The 18,176-nt window shown below is 39.8% G+C and overlaps 1 protein-coding gene across 1 annotated transcript; it reads right to left on the reverse strand.

The window, feature by feature from the left end:
- Positions 1–10,041: 10,041 nt before the first annotated feature.
- Rbm15 (RNA binding motif protein 15) lies at positions 10,042–18,108 on the reverse strand. Its single transcript, XM_034500715.2, has 2 exons — positions 14,379–18,108; positions 10,042–10,405 (listed from the first exon to the last, which is right to left on the reverse strand). Exons 1-2 carry the CDS (start codon positions 17,242–17,244, stop codon positions 10,383–10,385), a joined length of 2,889 nt encoding a protein of 962 aa, XP_034356606.1. The 5' UTR covers positions 17,245–18,108; the 3' UTR covers positions 10,042–10,382.
- Positions 18,109–18,176: the final 68 nt, after the last annotated feature.

Raw genomic sequence — 18,176 nt, forward strand, 5'->3', positions numbered from 1 at the left:
GAGCACTAGCTGCTCTTCCAGAAGATTTAAGGACTTAAGTTCAATTCCCAGAACCCACATGGAAGTTTACAACCATCTGTAACTCCAGTCCCAGGAAAGCTAAAGCCCTCTTCTGGCTTACTTAGGCACCAGGCATACATGTGGTACACACAAATACAGGCAGACAGGCAGTCGAACAGACACTCATACACAGAAAACAAATTGAAAACGAAACAGAAAGACAATGGTATTACCTGGAATTTCTGTACTCTGACACAGGAGGATCTTTGAGTCCCAGCCCAGCCTGAGTACTACACAATGAGGCTCCAATACATCGATCCACTCCAGCAGAGGACATTACAAACTTTTCAAGTAGAAAACAATGAGCAGTGACATCTTTGTAGTAATGTGGTGATACACTCGTTGCCCACAACCTCAGCATTCAGAAGGGTGACGCAGAACTGTTAACAGCTTGAAACTAGCCTAGATTTTATAGCAAGATCTTGTCTAGAAAACAAAACAAAGCCCAAGGACTACAGTACAAAATCCCTCATCCCTCAGTGAGAACCTTTAAGGAGTGCAGAGAATGAAGTAGAATCAGGGTGACTGGGCTCATCAGAAGTGTGTGTGTGTAGGAGGGGGTCCCTAGATTTTTAAAGATTTATTTATTTTTGTATCTATGAATGTTCTGCCGACATGTATGTTTGCTCACCATATTCATACAATGCCCATGGAGTCCAAAGAGGGCATCAGATCCCTTAAGACTAGCATTACAATGGTATGAGCTGCTATGACGGATGCTAGGAATGGAACCTAGATCCTCTGGAAGAACAGCAAATGCTCTTAACCACATGCAGTCTGTGGAGATCCTAGATTTTTTATTTTAAAACCAAGACAAACTGACTGTTCTTAAGAAACAGATGTGTCTAGATGCTTGACAGCAAGCAGTACACCAAATTTTCTAGATATCTTTCCAAAATCTTGTTTCCCCCTCAGAATCACAAATTCAATTGTTTCTACCTTATACAAAGCCCCAGCTAGCATAACAAAAATTGGTGAAAGTCATATAAAAAATTTTAATAATAGTCTTCTTTCAGGCATGAACTGAAGACTTGTAAAAATCTTTTTAAATGAGTTTACTTTTCCCACAGACAAACTTCCAACTTCTTTCCAGATAGGATTTCATTATGTAGACCAGGCTAGCCTCAGTCTCACAATACCCCAACCTTATCCTCCAACTGTTGGGATTATACTCATGTGTACCATACTTGACCAAGCTTTTACAGCATACACTATTTCCACAAGTGACATATCTAGATGGAAATAAACCCAAGGACACTCCCCTTTGGTCTGCATTAACTCTTACATTCTTTTACTGGGAAAAAGATCATTTTATTCCTGTAATAGTAAGTAACATTATCCTCTAATAACACTTTTTAAAAGTGAGAGTTCAGAATGTCCTTCTATCTCAGAGCTAGTCAGATTTTAATGTTATATAGATGCACCAACATGTAAATCATAGGAGTTTGTACTAACAAGTAAACCAACATCATGTCTAAATTCTACAGCTGTCTAGCAAAGCCCTCTGGAGCCACAGCTATAGGATGACAACTCACCTATGGCAGGTGTCTTAAAATATACAAATCATAGGCTCTGCCTAGTTGAGAACAAATGCACAAATCCCAAGAGGCACCTACTTAGCTAAGAGAGAAGAGGCTAAGAACTTGTCAGTAGAGCAGAACTTGTTTTGCAATGGAGAAAAAGAACTGGACCTCTACAAAGAGACACAATCCATAGACTCTTACAATGCCCCTTTCACATATTCTATATGCTACTTTTCACTTACCAGAAAGGTACAAGAGAATAGGGTAAAAGTCAATATTGTAATCCCCTTGAATAAAAAATAAACTGAAAGTGATCATTCTACTGAGTTCATTCTTTTAAGAAATATGAAGTCAGAGTCACTAGAAAACTAAATCCATATTTAAACCCTCATTATGTTTAATGACTTGATGTCAGTTTCTCTCAAGTGAAAATTAGTAGTTTCTTTTTGATAACACTTTACCACTCACTCTTATGTAGAAACTGAGACCAGGCCATAGTTAGTTAAGACATGGGTTTATAATATGGAATTAAAAGAAACTTACCCTTTCCCTCTGTGCAGCTCTGACTTCCAACCCAGTTTCTATAGAAACAGGAGGACAATGCCAGTGCCAGAAGTCTGGCAATTAGAACTCATCTTTTAGTTGCTGAGTAATAAAGCCATATCCAAAAGTCAGCTATAGGGTTTGTCAGTAGTTCCTAAAAAGAAACCCAGGAAGAAAAAAAGATGTTTAACTGATTACTGTACTTAGAAGGCTACCTTTAAACTTAGCAATTAAAAAACTAAGGAGATTCAATATTCTTTCTCTATATAAATATATATAGATGTGTATGTATACACACACACATGTACGTACATATGTTTCAGTTCTCACTAAAACAAGTCTGTTTTTGAGGCTAAATCAATCTATAATATCATAAATGAATCTTTGAGAGGTTCCCCAGAGATGCTAACATTACTGAGGTTGATGAAAATTCCCCTTAAATCACATATAACAAATTTAAAAATAAAAACTATAGAATATTAAAATAATCTGGTTGCAACTTTTCATTTGATATCAATGTGGCTGTTTGGCAAATATACTTCAGAACCCTTTATCATTTAAGAATCCACACATTAAAAACCATTCTTGTACCTAAACTGGTATAATGTAAATAAGAATATCCTCTGAATATTATACTTGGCCATACACATGAATATTAATATTTGTTTTCTCACTGTGTGCTTTGGTATTATAGATTGAGTCTTGTTTCTATGTGAAGAAAATTAGCCTATGAAGCATATAATTGAAAGACAATTTAATTAGGACCCACTTCTCAATCATGCCCATATCCACCTTCCCAAACTTCTAGGTTGGAGGAAAGCTCAGTGATAGAATACTTGCTGCCCATGTAGGCCCTAGGTTCTACCCATAGCAAAACAAACAAACAAACAAACAAAACAAACAAGAAAGAAACAATAAAATGAAACCACCCAGAACACTAAATCACTGGGCATCAACATGTGTGTGTGTCTGTGTGTGTGTGTCTGTCTGTCTTGGGGAGTATTTTAACTCATGATATGCATGAGACAGCAGGAAAGAAAAAAAGAAAAGCCCTAACATATTCAGAAATCAACCAAGTAGGATAGGTAAAACCAGTAATCCCTCCCATCTATTTATCTATTAACTAAGGCTGGTTATTTTCTGCTGACCTGAAGGTGACCAATACTCTTACTCCTACTTCCCTTGCAGAAAATAAATAAATGTCTAGTGTATGTTTGTGCATTGGTTTTATCCTGGTTTTGTTGCTGTTTTCCTGAAACAAAGCAAAATAATAAATGCTTCACAGTTAATTTTCATCAATGCAACTTTGGATCTTATACACAAAGAATAAGGTTATAACTATTAATTTTATCACACAAGAACACTGTATCTAAATCAAAAGCAGTTTCTTAAATATTTTTGTGTGTATACATGGTGTCAGGGTTCAAACCCAGTGCCTCCCAAACCCAGGCAAGCATCTGCCAAATCTTAATGTACATATGAATTATATGTAGATTTCCACCCCACCCATGAAGCTCTACAATTCTACATTCCTAACAACCTTTCAAGTGATATTAATGTAATGCTATTCTGCTGAGACCATGTTTTTGGCAACAGGGATCCTATATATTCAGCAATATACTTATTTTACTGAACCAAAATTGTATTGTTTTGTTGTTGTTTTCTAGCAATTCTTAAAAGGATGTGTATTTCTGAGTATATATAAACTTTGTCTCTGGAGCAGTAGCTCTCAACACTGGCAGCACAGTAGAATTACTTGGGCACTTATTTATACAAAGGAAAAACAATTCCTGAGACTTTGCAATCATACCATCCACTGCAATTCAAATCAATCTGAAGAACCTTAGCTATTGAAATTAAAATTCCTAAAGTGTCTAGAGGAGTTTTTATATATGGCCAGGGTCGAGACCTCTGCTATAGAATGCAGAAAAATCTCAATTAAGGAGTACAGTTTACTGATAAGTTTCTATAAACAAATATATGATGGCATATCCCAAGCACTTGGGAAGTAGAGACACAAAGACAGAGTTCCAAGTCACCTTTTAGCTATATGGAGAGTTCTAGGCCTGTCTGAACTACATGACACTTTGCCTAAAAACAAACAAAAAGTATATATTAAACTGTAAGATACTCATCTTGGAGACAAAACTATTAATATTCAATTTCTATGTACTAAAATATAATTATATGGAATATTCATGTTTTAATAGTCATTAAAATATGTAACAAAAATACATAGCACCTCAGTGTTAAATTTGATGACAATTCTATTGTTGAAACAGGTGTACTAACAGGCTCACCTACATTAAAAAATGTTATTAAGTGCTTTTCTTGGATAAAAGAATAATCCACTAGTTACCTGAAAAAAACCATACAATAAACAATTTATACAATTAAAAAATCTATTTTGCATAGATAATAAACATTTAATGGAGAGTCTCCTTTTAAAGACAGTCTCACTTTTGTATCTTAGATGGACTGGAACTTGCTACATAGAACAGGCTGCCCTCAAACTCAGGCATTCATCCACCTGCCTCTCCCTGCCTCCTGCCTCTGCCTCTGCTGTTCAGGGACAATATAGGCATATACTACCATGAGCAACTAGACCTTTAAATTTTAGAATAAAAATTTAGTTTGATACCATTAGAAAAAATTGTGAAATACAGAAAGCATATTTCAGAAACTATGTATGAATACAATGAAAACTGCTATATTAGTTTAATAAAACACAAATACTACGAAGTAGCAGATGACGTACCAGAAGGAAGACCATTCTGAAAGCTCAGGGTGGTCAACAGTTAAAAGCCTTAAGAAATAAAACCTGAATAACTACAAAAGACACTACATGAGATTTCGTTAGTATAGTACATACACTTAAGCATGCTGGAAGCCTTGTTCGATATCTACAAAATAAGTTTTAAAACACACTAAAGAGGACCATCAAGACGGCTCAGTGGGTAAGGATACCTGTTGTGAAAGCCTGAAAACCTAAATTGAGCCATATGATTCCACATGAAGGTAGACAAGGAAAAACAATTCCATAAGTCATCCTCCCACCTTCACGTGTGCCTACACACATACCATACATACTTTTTATGTGTATGCACGTCTATGAACAACATGCCTGCCTGGTGCCTAAGGCCAGAAAAGGGCATCAGATCCCTTGGAACTGGAGTTATAGATAGCTGTGAGCTACCATGAGGCTATTAGGAATGAAAGCTGGGTCCTCTGGAAGAGCAACCAGTGCTTTTAACTTCTGAGCCTTCTGTTTAGCTACAATTAAAAAAAAAAAAAAAAAAAAAAGTAAACAAACCCCCCAAAAATACATTCATGATCTTTATAAATGGTAATTTCCCTTGGCCCATTAAGGAATGCACACACGCGCGCGCGCGCACACGCACACACACAGAAATGCACTCAACTTTAAGATAGACTTCAGCCATATTAATCATATTAACATCTGATAGATCAAGGATACCTCTCTAAGTTCCTTGCTTTGTTTCACTTAGTCAAAACATGCAACTTTTCTGGTGTTGCTTTAGCAATTTTTTTTCCCCACCACCTGTGTGTGTGTGTGTGTGTGTGTGTGTGTGTGTGTGTGTGTGTAGTGCTTGCAGATCAAACCCAGGGTCTTATGTACCCTATGGAAAGTGCTCAGCCAGAGGGCTACATACCCAATTCTTCAACTAAATAATGGCCCTTCTTTGTTGGTAAGGCAAAATTAAATACTAAGCAAGAATTAGTACTTTGAAGAAATAACAATTATAAAACTGCTACTAAAATGACAGTTCTTTCCTGTTTCATTTTGAGAAAGGATTCTGCCATGTAATACTGCAGACTGGCCTTGAACTTGATTCTGACTCCCAAGTGCTGAGATGCCTCACAGCATGCAGCACTTAGGTAGTAGCAACTTTAAGTAAGAGTATTTACAGTTTTGTTGTTTGCCTCAACAATTTTGAGCTTATCTTCTGGGAAGCTCCACTTCTCAGCCCTGAAACAGAACATTTTTGATCTCCTACCTACACTTCCTTTCAAGTACACCTTCTTTTCTCATTCCTCAAACATATGACCCTTGGTTTATACCTCTGCACTCTATGCTCTCAGGTCAGTGTTATTTAACTAATAGCCAATGACCACAGAACACAGCAGAATTATCTGAGAAGCCTGTAAAGAAACAAACTCCCAGACCACGCTGGTCCTTAACAAATCTCAAAGTAACCAAAATAGAGGCGCAAAAAGCCTACTACTTAAACATTGCAAATGTTAATACAATATCATTTGCAATTAAATGCCCACACATTTCCTCAAGTTTACAGCTTTAATCCTATCTATGGCTTCCACAAAAAACACTGAGGCAATATTAATGAGCATAGAGCCATCTAGCCAGGACAAAAACCTGGTTAGAATCCTGGGTCCACAGTATCAGATTAGAATGTAGAAAAGTTAAAGAAAGCAATGTGTATACAGCACATTGCAGAATGCTTGGCATTTAGTAGTTAGTAAATGGTTGCTATTAATGATCTATCTTCACTCCCATCTCCTCAAATTTGCTTGCCCTTTGGAATCTCCTATTTTGGCTGACCAAATCAATACTACTTTTCTAGGACTTAGTCTGTATATCTTTTCCATTCGCCAAATTGTTATGTTATTTATTATTCATGTGTTTATCTGACCTGTCCATCAAACTCCCTCCACCATTCCTTATCCTCTTCTAATGAACTTTTGTTAAGCCTTTCTTATCCATCCCAACTTGAGAAACTTATTCATATAGTCATATCCATTAGTATCTATGAAAGAAAAAGTAAACATTAGCAACTGACATATTTCCTATTATCTTAAACTACTAAACTTTTCCCTGGCGGTTGATTATTTACCTTGTTACATCCAGTTCCTTAAGTAGTATATAGCATTTAAATAGTGTATACCACTGTTACAGTGGTAGAAACTACCTGATACTTCTATTTCCTATTCTCAGAATCTTGGTTCCCAATATACAGTCAAAATTCAAACTGTTAAAAACTTATGGAAGATGAATATTATAATTAGCTGAGTTGAAGCATGGTAAATACTGTAAGCCTTTAAGCTCAGAACTTTTTTTCCCCCAAGACTTGGCCATTCAATAAATCCAAGTTAGTGTTAAGATGCTATATAAAGCCTGATGTGGTGTCACATGCCTGTAAACTCAGCACACAGAGAAGCAGAGGCAGGGAGATCTTGAGTTTAAGACCAGTTTGGGTTTCATAAGCAAAACTGGACTCAAAAAAGCCTAAGTAAACAAAAAGCTTGTAACCAACTGATTTAAGCTATGGAAATAGCAATTTAAAAAAAACTAGGTTGTTTTACTTAAGGCAATAATTCTTTTCAATTTTAACCATTGCTAAGCCTTTAAAAATGAACTCATTTCAGAGATCTCCTAGAAGATTATGTTATATCTAGATTATACTAAAGACACTGGGAAACCATACAAATAAATTAAAAAAGCAGCTTCCACATCTTAAAATCAGAACATTCCACCAGTTAATTATCCTTCAATGCAGCTGAGAATACTAAATTTCATGAATAGCAATTTCAGAACAGTTGTTACACAGTGTACCTTCTCATTTTGCATATGGTTTTATATAATACATTTTAAAAATGCTGATTTTAAACAGTTTTCCCTCATTCTTGAGATGAAGCCTGAGACCTCGGAAAGTTAAGCAGTGCAACATAATTCTCCAGTTAAAATATCTGCCTACTAATTGGTAAATTACTTGACTAGCAAGAAGGAAAATATAATGAAAACTGGCATTACCAACAGGTAAGAACTGGGTGGAGATGCAAAGAGAGTTCCATCAACAAAGCCTTAAGTAAACTACTTCATAAGCAAACTTGGCTTAATAACACTTTAACATGCCAAGAACCTAAGAGGTTCCGCATTTCTCATTTTGTCCCTCTCACTCATCAGTGATACATAAGCTGTGAGGCTAAATCATCCAAGGGGCCCAAACAAACCTATAGGGGAAAGTAGCCAGTACAGACTAGTTACTATAGTTACCAGATTCCCTAAATCTTATGGAAGTGAATAGTTCTACTCAAAATCTCTAAACCAATTTTAAAAAAGGTGAGGACGTTGCATGATGTACAAAGAAAGCTGTACTTGCTTATTTAATTAATGTGCAAGGAGGATGCTCAGGCTACTAGGATATCTGGACAATGAAAAACTGGTAAGACAAAAGTCAGAGTTTTCAACACTGCCCCTTCATTTCCCTCAAGTTGCAGTTGCCTAAATTTCATAATCAATCTCTTTGAGGGACAAGAAAATAAATATAAGATCATTTTGGATAAAATATTTATCATTTCCAATAGGTAAAAAAAAAAAAAAAAAAAAAAAAAACTTAAGTGTTTTGATAGCCAAAGTCCTCTGGCACCATTAAATCACCACGAAAAGTGAACACCAAGGTTAAAAACAAATGTCAAAAACTTAAAATTTTGACACCAAGGCTCAAGTCTGTAATCAAATGCTAACACTTTGGCTCCCACATTAAAATGTTTTTTTCAAATAACAAAATATTCTCTAAAATAAGCCACAGAAGAATTACCAAGAACAAAGTTGCAGAATTTTGTAAATACCTAAGTGAGGGGAGGGAGCTTAACAGCAGCAGTGTCTAAAGACTTCCAAGAGAAACATAACTGAAGCATTATAGTAATTCTATTTTTGACCTCTAAAACACCCTCTTACCTGTTTACAAGTTTACACAGCTGTTTACCACTGGAACACCACCTTGTAGAGTATAACCGTGGCATCCTTGGTTGATAATCACCTGTTGCCTAGCAATCATCATCCCGCATGGAGACAAGACAGCACTAGGGCTCTTCCATCCGAGGTTAAAATTCAAAACAAGCCCAACAAGCCTGCATGTCAGGGTGGTCTTCGTCTGCAACTATTAAGTTTAAAACTGGCAAACAACCATGGTGTCTGAAGCCAAAGGTGCAGAGTTGCTGGCTTCCTCTTGAACTCCAGCGTTGTCACTGTGCACCGAAGTATCCTGCTGCAAACAGGGGAGTTTTTCTCCTGTACTGGGAACAGGCTTCCAAAGCTCAAGAGCCCCTGTACAGGATAATGCAGGAACTAAAGGCAAACAAAATCCTCCTTAAGGATGCCTCCATTTTTTTCCTCACAATCTGTACTACCAACCGAAGTGACTGGGCCTGAGTGTGCGTTCGAACCTATGAAACCGTCACGGTGCATGCGCATCCAAGGCATGTGGAACCACAGGTCAAATAAGGCACAGATACCAAGTAACGGTTCTAATTACAAATGCTAGCTCTCAGGAACTCTTCATCCATTCAGAACTAAACCCATCACTGCATAACTCTGGTAAGAAGCCCCTGGAGACGAAGGAGCTCCTCAAATGTGTCAGGAAAGGCTTTATTAACATCATCATTAACATTTAAAAAGCAACCGGAGCATTTCTCCTTCTTTTGGCAATTTGGTGCAAATGTTAAAAGTGCAAGATAATGCAATTTCAAACTTTTCTTCAAATTAAAAAATGAAACTAAAGCCAAACGTGATGGGTGAACAAAATAAATCAAAACTTAAATTTCAGGAACTCCGGCTCTTCAAACCAGCAAAGCCCCAGACTCGTGCACTGTAGTGAGGCTTAGAGTGCTTGCCCCGGCTTCTTGCATGCCAGCAAACAGCACCCTCATCGTGTTGAGGACCGAGAAGCAAAGGATCCCCTTCACTGCAAACAAAGGGGGGTCACTGTAACACTATGATCCTTCAGAATTGACACACCGTGATAGTCAAAATGAAATTGATGATCTCCCTGCTTCTTGCTCAAGACATACAAGATCTGAGCAGCAGCAAGTACCCCCTCCGCTGCAAACAAAGGGGTCAAGGTTTGCCGTCAATTCACTTCCAGGCAGAAAAACATTTTCCTCAAAAGAAACAATTTATTTAGAATAAAACAAAAGCAGCTCAACTGTGAGCCCATGTTTGAGTGACAGCTACTTTTAAGCTGTGTGAGCCATAAAAAGGGTTTTTCTTTACTTTTCCAGAAATCTTGTGTACACAGCACAAAGCAAAGAGGTCATTTTTCCACTTAAAACACCGGCATTGGCATCACAATAGCAGATACACAATGTTAAGCTGCCATTTTAGTAAAATGCACAAAATACTAAACAGATTAGCTTTCTTCCATCAGAGGCTCATGTAAACTCCACATAAGCCACTTCTCTTCAAAAAGGTCCATTAGAGCTTTGAATTCCGTATCTTCATCCGCTGTTCACCAGTTTTGCTTGCGGGAGGGGGAAAAAAAGGTTATTCAGTACAAACGTTTACAGTATTAAAAATATATATATTTCCCCTATGCCATTATAGATGAACATAGTATTAACAAGACCTTCCTGGATAGTCCACTTTAACTTCAAAAAGCACCAATAATATCCACTGGCACAAACCTTGAAATAAATTTACTATATGGATACACAAATAACATAGGGTTTGACTTTTTAAAAGACTATTATCAAGGATTATGGAACTGAAAATATTGTTTATCCTAAAAAACAAAACAAAAAAACCCTGACTAATACATGGCCAAATGTTCAGGAAAAAGCAAATTTATAATTAACCAATATCTTCTAAATATAACTAAAAAAGTGGAACAGAAAAATGGAGTTTAGACAAACTTTTAACCCCTCTACACTTATTTTTATTATTAATATGGAGTAATAAAGACTACTCCATTACTAGGTAGATAGGGGTTAAAGCTGCAAAGCCATTTACAGACCACCTTTACCTATGTTTTCAAAGACAGTAGATGTTACTTTCTGTTAAGAAACACACATATAATTTGCTAAACAGTCAGAAAATACTTCAGGACTCATACTTTTCAATTCTGTTCAAGTTATGCACATAAGACTCTTCATCAAGCTTAACAGTTTACTGCAGTAACCGGAAACCATTTCCCACCATTAAGGATATCACTTTAACCAGAAAGTTAACAAGGCTAACTCTGGTTCTTGTTCTCATACCTTACTCCTATTTCAAAACCAAACTTTGTGACAAAGGTGGGGGGTGGGGGGAGAGTTCAGAAATTGTCTCCATTTTTTTTTCACTTAAGTCATTAAGGCCCTCTTCAATAGAAGATCTCATAATTCTGTTACTACAGAAGTTTTCATAAATGGTTCTTATATGGATACAAACTGCAGTTCAAGCCGTGCCTGCAAAATGAGCAATTTTACCAGCTAAAAAAAGCTAACTTAATTTAAAAAAAAAAAAAAAGATTAAAGAAAAAGTCAGTGAACATTTGCCCAAAACATAGTTTTTAAATAAACTATGACTGACTCTGAAAAACACCTTTTACTGCTATGTATCAAATGATCTAACGGAGTCAGTCACAAAGAGTTTACCACCTTCAAAATATAACAAAAGCTTATAGAAGCCAGAGGATGTACATTTTAAGAGGTTAATTCTGAAAGGAAAACTACCCTCAAGTTTGATGGTGTACACGTACACATTAAAATTTTAGGTTTCTGTATGAAAATTCTTTACAGGAAAAAAAATCTCTATTACAACCAGCAAACACTAGTCCACAATTAAGTAGAACCATTTGCTAGAAGCTAAGTGATTGCTTAACTTTCCATAAACTTTGAAGCTGTGATCATAAGCTTTAATCTTATTTTTACCAGTATATTTAACACATAAATAGCATACTTAAGAAATTTTCTCTCTATTCATTTTAATTGAGTTTCTGAAAAGATTTTTTTAAAAAAAAGTTACACTAAAGTACTAAAATAAAAAAAAGGGGGGGGGAGTGAGGGGGAAGGCTGTTAAAATGAACATTCAGGGAGCCCAGAGGAACATGTTGGATCCCATGGGACTAGGTGCTGGGAACCATACCTGGGTCCTCTGGGAGAGCAGCCAGCATGTGGTACTCAGACATACATGCAGGCAAAACACCCATATGCATAAAATAAAATTTTAACAACTTTAAAAGAATATCCAATATGGGATTCTGGTATGGCTAATAAGATTAGAAATAAATTTAGACTTTGCTGTCAATCAAATTCTGAAGGTTTAAAGTGGCTAATTGACAAATATTATGAACCTGCACAAGAGTAGGCAACACAAATAAGATGGCACTTTGTGGGTAAGCACCAAACTAATTTACATAATACATTTAGGAATGGCATCAAGCCACTGTTTCAAAAATACTGAAGCACTAATTGATCAGATTTAATAAAATGTAGCAGTTTCAGTTAAGGGTTCAAATAAACAGAGCAAACCATCACAACATATTTGATTAATAGTAAAATTAGATGTCACAGACCACTCTCTAACAGCAATATCATTTGTCCAACTATCTTATCAAAAAACAAAAACAAAACAAAACAAACAAACAAACAAAAAAACTAAAAAGTAATGGCTAGTGAAATTATTTAAACTGGAAAAAAAAAATCTACCTACCTAACTAAAAACTGTACTTAAACTCCATGTACACAGACTACACTTGCATTAGTTTCTAAATAGATGTCTATCTCACAACAAGTGTTGCATTTTTGGAGGCAAAAGTCTTAGTTGGAAGATTTCAGTATTTTTCTATAGGCACACCTTTGTGCTCAGAAGCCTAGTTCATTCTTTCTCTCAAAAAACTCCAAACTAAAATAAAAATCATAAATACATAGTGAAAAACAAAAAGTATGATGTAGTGATGAGGTTTTCATACTGACATGCTTTATATACAGTCAGAATGAAAAACTAAAATTATGCGACCTTTTTCTGGGTTATTACTGATGCTACTTCAAATCTATGAGCTTTGATAACAGAAAGAAAACAGCTGGGCTCTGCAAGGCTTTGAGTAAGTCATATTCACAGAATAGAAAAATGACCATGATCCAAAAACTCAAGTTCCTAATCATAACTAAGTACTGGGCCTAGTTGAAGTCCTCAGTACTTAAACTGAGGGAGAAAATCGTATTTAATAATGGCCTTAGGTATCACAAGTGGTAGAAGGGCACATAAAAACAAACAAAAAAAACCATTATTATACAATAACAGAAGCCCTTACTAAAAACCAGGTGTCAAATCCTCAGCTCTTTATTTTATGTTTATGGGGAGAGGGCTTGGTGGGGGAATCTGTGCAGGTAAGTTAATTACAGGTACATGAAAAATCAAAATTAAAAAAAAAAAAGGTTTTCTAACACTGACATTTCAAACCTCTCCAGCCAAGCAGCAGTCAAAATATTAAACATTAAATTTCAAACATATTCAAGACACTGTCACTAATGTAATACCACTACTCTTGTTTAAACATTTGGGAAAAAAAAAACCTGAGGGAATTTCCTTCAAATACATTGAGGGCATTTTACAATAACCTTTTAAAAAATGTTGTAATTTAGATGTTTGATTAATGTTTACTAGGGGAAATAAAAGGATTACTTATAAGCCTGCAGACAACTCTTACTGAAACCAGAAATTTCTTAAGTGGATACAAAAAACCTTCATTTTTGGTTTTGAAGTATGCACATTAGAACTGTATTAGCTACACCTTTCAGTCAATAAGAACACTATCGTGCACCTAACTTACCAACAAATTCTCATTTTAAAAGCATTTACTCATTTCTTGCATACCAGTTTAAGATGTAAATGGTTTATAACACAAGCCTCAACTTTTACCAATTACTGCTAGAAACATGGGATACAAAACCCAAAAACTAATGATATAATGTTAAAGCAAACTTTCTGGGAATAAACTGTGTATTTAAAGAAATACTCAAACACCTGATTAAAATAATTGGACTTTGCAACACGTGATCAAATTTTAGTCACACAATGCTTCTAGTATAAATTATCTATGCACCAATCAAATCATTTTCAGTACAGAGTACATATAATCAGAAGGTTCAGAAGGTTCTTTTCTCCAAATTATGATTTTTAAAAATTGTGGGTTTTATCATTTTGAGGATTTTTTTTTAAAAACTCAAGATTGAAAAAGAAAAAAAAAAAACTAAAGAAAAAGAAAAATTATGAGGGTAAGAGCTCCTAATTAAAGCAAATCTGTCTTCTTGCTACCTCAGGGCATCCCTTTCACTTAATAACTAAACTGCCCCAATATCTATTTTAAGAAGGTTTACAAAAATATATATATAAAAAAACCAACTAAACTAATTGAAAGAATTTCATCTGATGCTGTATCCCATTACACATCACAAAACAAGGAACCATGTCAAAGTAGTAAATACAAGTTACACATGGACTTTAGGACGCACCACGGACAATGATCATGACCAGGTAATCTTCTTCAGATTTGGCCAGTGCCTTGGCAGGGGAATCCAGGAACTGCTGAGAGAACTCACAAGGTGGGAAGGCATGAAGAACCCCGGTGTTTTCCTTGTCTTTATTGCCTCCCACAGGGAGGCTGATCACCCCAGCTGCCTGCTTTTGCTTTAAATAGGACACAAGGTTCCTAAGTGGCCTCTGAGTAGAGGCGGCAGTGTCTGATGTGGCTGAGGAAGAGGAGGATCGGCTGTCAGAACTTCCAGGTACAGCCAGGAGAATGGCATAACCATTAGGCCCTGCCACTTTGATGCGACGAGTTACTTCATCCAACTTGGGCTGGTCCAAACGGAGCCGTTGAGTGATCTTGAGCTGGGCTACTTTGCCTCCAGTTGAACCCTCCACAAGTAGACTGCTAGCAACTTGGAGGTCACCCTGCAATAGATGCATGTTGGAAGGGAAGTTGCTGTTCTTCAGTAGAAGCATGCCCTGCCAAGCCAAACAGAGTTTGGGGGAGGATGCTGCCACAGGAGCTGTCCCTCCATCCTGTTTCTGGGAAGGTGGCTTCTGCTTTGATGAAGAAGTGCTGGCACTGGGTGCATTGCCATCAGATCGGTCTTCCTTTTTCAGAGGGTTTTTTCCCTCTGTGGGAGCAGCTGTCCGGTGCTTCCTATCCCGTTCAGCTGATGCGGAGTTTTTACGATCTCGCTTGTCACTCTGGCTCTTCTCCAAACTGCCCCGTCTATCTCTGACTGGGGAAGGCCTTTCCAAGAGTAGAAGACGAGATGATCGATCATTGTCACTGTTATACCGATCTCTGTTACTGCTCAGTTCTGGACTTCGGTCGGGAGAAGGAGTGCAGTGACGCTGTTTTCGAGGCCGGTCACTCTCAGGTGATCTATCAAGATGCCGTCCTCCACTTTCCTCAGGCAGCCTTCGCTTCCTTGGCTGGTCCCTGCTGCTGGGCAAATCCCGATCACCTCTGTCCCTGTCCAATGACCAGCCATCCCTCCTTCGATCCAAGCTATCCAGTGGCTCATAAGCAGTGACAGCACTAGTTGCAGCACGAGCACTTCGTTCTCGAACCGGTGGTGGGGGTGGCACCCAATCAGAATCAGGATAAAGGTCCCTATCACGATCTCTGTATAGTAAGGGTGGTGTCCTGTCCCGAGCACTCCTCAAAGGGTCAGGTGCTCGATGTCCAAAAGTATCTGTCACTAGTTCATAATGAGTCAAGGGCAGAGGCTGAAGATATTGCTGCTGGTAACGATGTTCTGTGTCTGCAAAGTCTACCCTAAGGCGACGATCTGGGCCACCTAGCGGGAATCCACGCATATGGGTCCAGGCAGCATGAGCTGCATCCAAGCTTTCATACTGTATATATGCCCAACTGTCACCTTTTCGGTAGTCTATGGTTCGAATGGTGCCAAATCGATCAAATTCTCGTGCCAGGGCAGCAAGAGGCACCCAAGGTCCCAGACCACCCACCCAAAGTCGGGTAGTGGGTGTTGCTTTACCATAACCAATCTTGATTGGATTCCGAATTATAATTTTGCCAGACATTGCTAGTTTGGCCCTGTGAGACATGTCTAGATTCTCAAATTTGAGAAAGCCATAGGTACTGGTCTGGCCACGAGAAGGCCTCTTAATGTCCACTTCTGTGATGACTCCAAAACGATCAAAAGCCCTTCTGAGATCATTTTCTGTCACAGTGATATCTAAGTTACCCAAGAAAAGTGTCCGGTTGGCACGCTGATCATCCTCAGGTGATATCTCATCCACTTCTCGGAAAGGAGCAGCACCTGCTCCAGCTCCCACCCTCGGCTCAAGACTATAAGCCGGGCGCACTCTGTCATAGAACGGATAGTCTCGTTCTCTTTCCAGCTCTCGGGGCAATGGTGGCGGGGGTGGAGGAGGCAGGCGGCCGAGAGCCAACTGCTGCAACCGGTAGTCTCTGTATCCCAAAGCAGCCCCGCCAGGGGAAAGCGATCTCTGACCTCCGCCTCCTCCAGGGGCGTGCCTGTGGCTACCTACAGAGGTTCCGACCACGCTGGACGACGGAGCGTAAGCATCTTTGTCTAACGGGGAGCGGCTGCGGCGCCGGCTCACATACACGGCTTCTATCTTCAGAGGCCGGTCATAGAGCACCAGGCGGCCTCTGGCATGCTTGGCCGCCCTCGCGTCCTCTGGCCTCCGGAAGTTCACAAAGGCTACCCGCTCATCCCCGCTGCCAGAACCTGAGAGATGACTGATTTTGACACTTACATCACCGAAGCGTTTGAACTCGTGAAACAGTCCGTCCTCCACCGCTTCGTCACTCAGCTGGGACCCCAATTCGCTTATCTTCAGGGTCTTGTACTCCACGCCGTCCCCGCCGCCAGGCGCTGAGGAGGCGGCCCCGGAGGAACGTGACTCCCCGCCTCCACCCCGGGAGCTGCTGCGCGACTCGCCCCCGCCTGAGGAATTTTTGGTGCTTGGGGAGCTGTAACTATGCAAGCGGCTGCTGGAGCTGCCCCCACCAGTGTCATACTCGCGGCTGCCGCCTCGGCTGCTGGACTTGTCCAGATGAAGGCTCCGCCGCGACCCGCCGCTGTCCGTCTTCCCGCTGCTGCTCCCATTGCTGCCGCCAGAGCCCCCTAACTTCTTGCTCCGTTCCCCACGAGAACTGGAGTCCTCACCGCCACGGGAGCGCTTGGGCTTGACTGGCGAGCGCTCCTTTCCTTTCATTGTTGAGGGTCGCCGGAGGTCGTCTCTGCGGAGCTGACTAACCCGCCACCCCGCGCTCGTTTCACACAGCGGACTCGCACGCCGCCATCTTGGACTCCGCCGCGGCAAAGGCTCCCGCCCCGCAGACCTCATTGGTCAATTAATTCACTCTTCAGCCTTCTCATTGGAAAAACTATTTGTCCATCTTTACATCTCCCCGCGCTCCGGGAAGGCGCCCGCCCCGACGCTGTTATTGGGTTCCCAACGCCCTAATCCCAGTACCTCATTGGTTATATTCGTTGTCTATCTTAACGGTTCCTCGCGCCAGGCTGTAGCTCCGCCCCTCGCACTTCATGGTCACCTGACCCAAAGCCTAGAAGCGTTGATTGGACAAAAAGTCTGCCCTGTAACGGTACTTCTAGCACGGCGAAAGCAGCGATCCCACCTTCTCTTCCCTTTCATTGGTTTGTGGCCACGTCCTTTAAATCACTACTTGGTTAGTCTGGCCATCAGTTCAGGCGTTTTTTCCTGAGAACTTGGTTCTCTTCGATCTCGCGAGAGACAAAGAGCTCGCTCACTCACTCGCTCGCTCTCTTTCGACCCCAGGCTTCCAACTTCTCCGGCGGCTGAAGAAAGTTTAAATCTGATTGGATGTTGACAAGGAAAATGATTGGATAAAAGCGCTGTCCATCACTCACTTAAAGGCGTAGGCCCATAAACTGAGGAGTCTGAAGGTGAAAGACTAGACCACGCGCTTGCTGTGCGACGTCACTTTGCTGTCGCGAGATGGTGACAGTGAGTCAGGCCCGCCTCCCCGCGCTTTCGGCGTTCTCTTAAACATTTGTTAGGTCCTATGGCGTACTTGCCTGTGCTTCTGTCCTTCGAGTCTGGAACTTGCGGGCTCCGCACTGTCCTGTTTGGGCGGGACAATGAGCTCGGTGGTCCTTCCGGCTGCTGGCCCTCGGTCCGTTTAGGCAGCTGTCCCGGGAAGTCCAGCCGACACCATCTTAGTTAGCTGCTTGAAAAAGCCCCACCCCCGTGCGCGAGAAAGCGCCTGCCCCGGTCTGTGCGGCTGGCTGGGGCGA

This window comes from Arvicanthis niloticus, chromosome 4, assembly GCF_011762505.2.
Source record: "Arvicanthis niloticus isolate mArvNil1 chromosome 4, mArvNil1.pat.X, whole genome shotgun sequence".
Classification (NCBI taxonomy): Eukaryota; Metazoa; Chordata; class Mammalia; order Rodentia; family Muridae; genus Arvicanthis; species Arvicanthis niloticus.

Coding starts and splice junctions, on each gene's coding strand:
- Rbm15 (XM_034500715.2), bottom strand. CDS start 17,244: ATGAGGTCTGCGGGGCGGGAGCCTTTGCCGCGGCGGAGTCCAAGATGG. Junction 10,406..14,378: donor GGTCATGATCATTGTCCGTG/GTGCGTCCTAAA, acceptor CCCTCCCGCAAG/CAAAACTGGTGAACAGCGGA.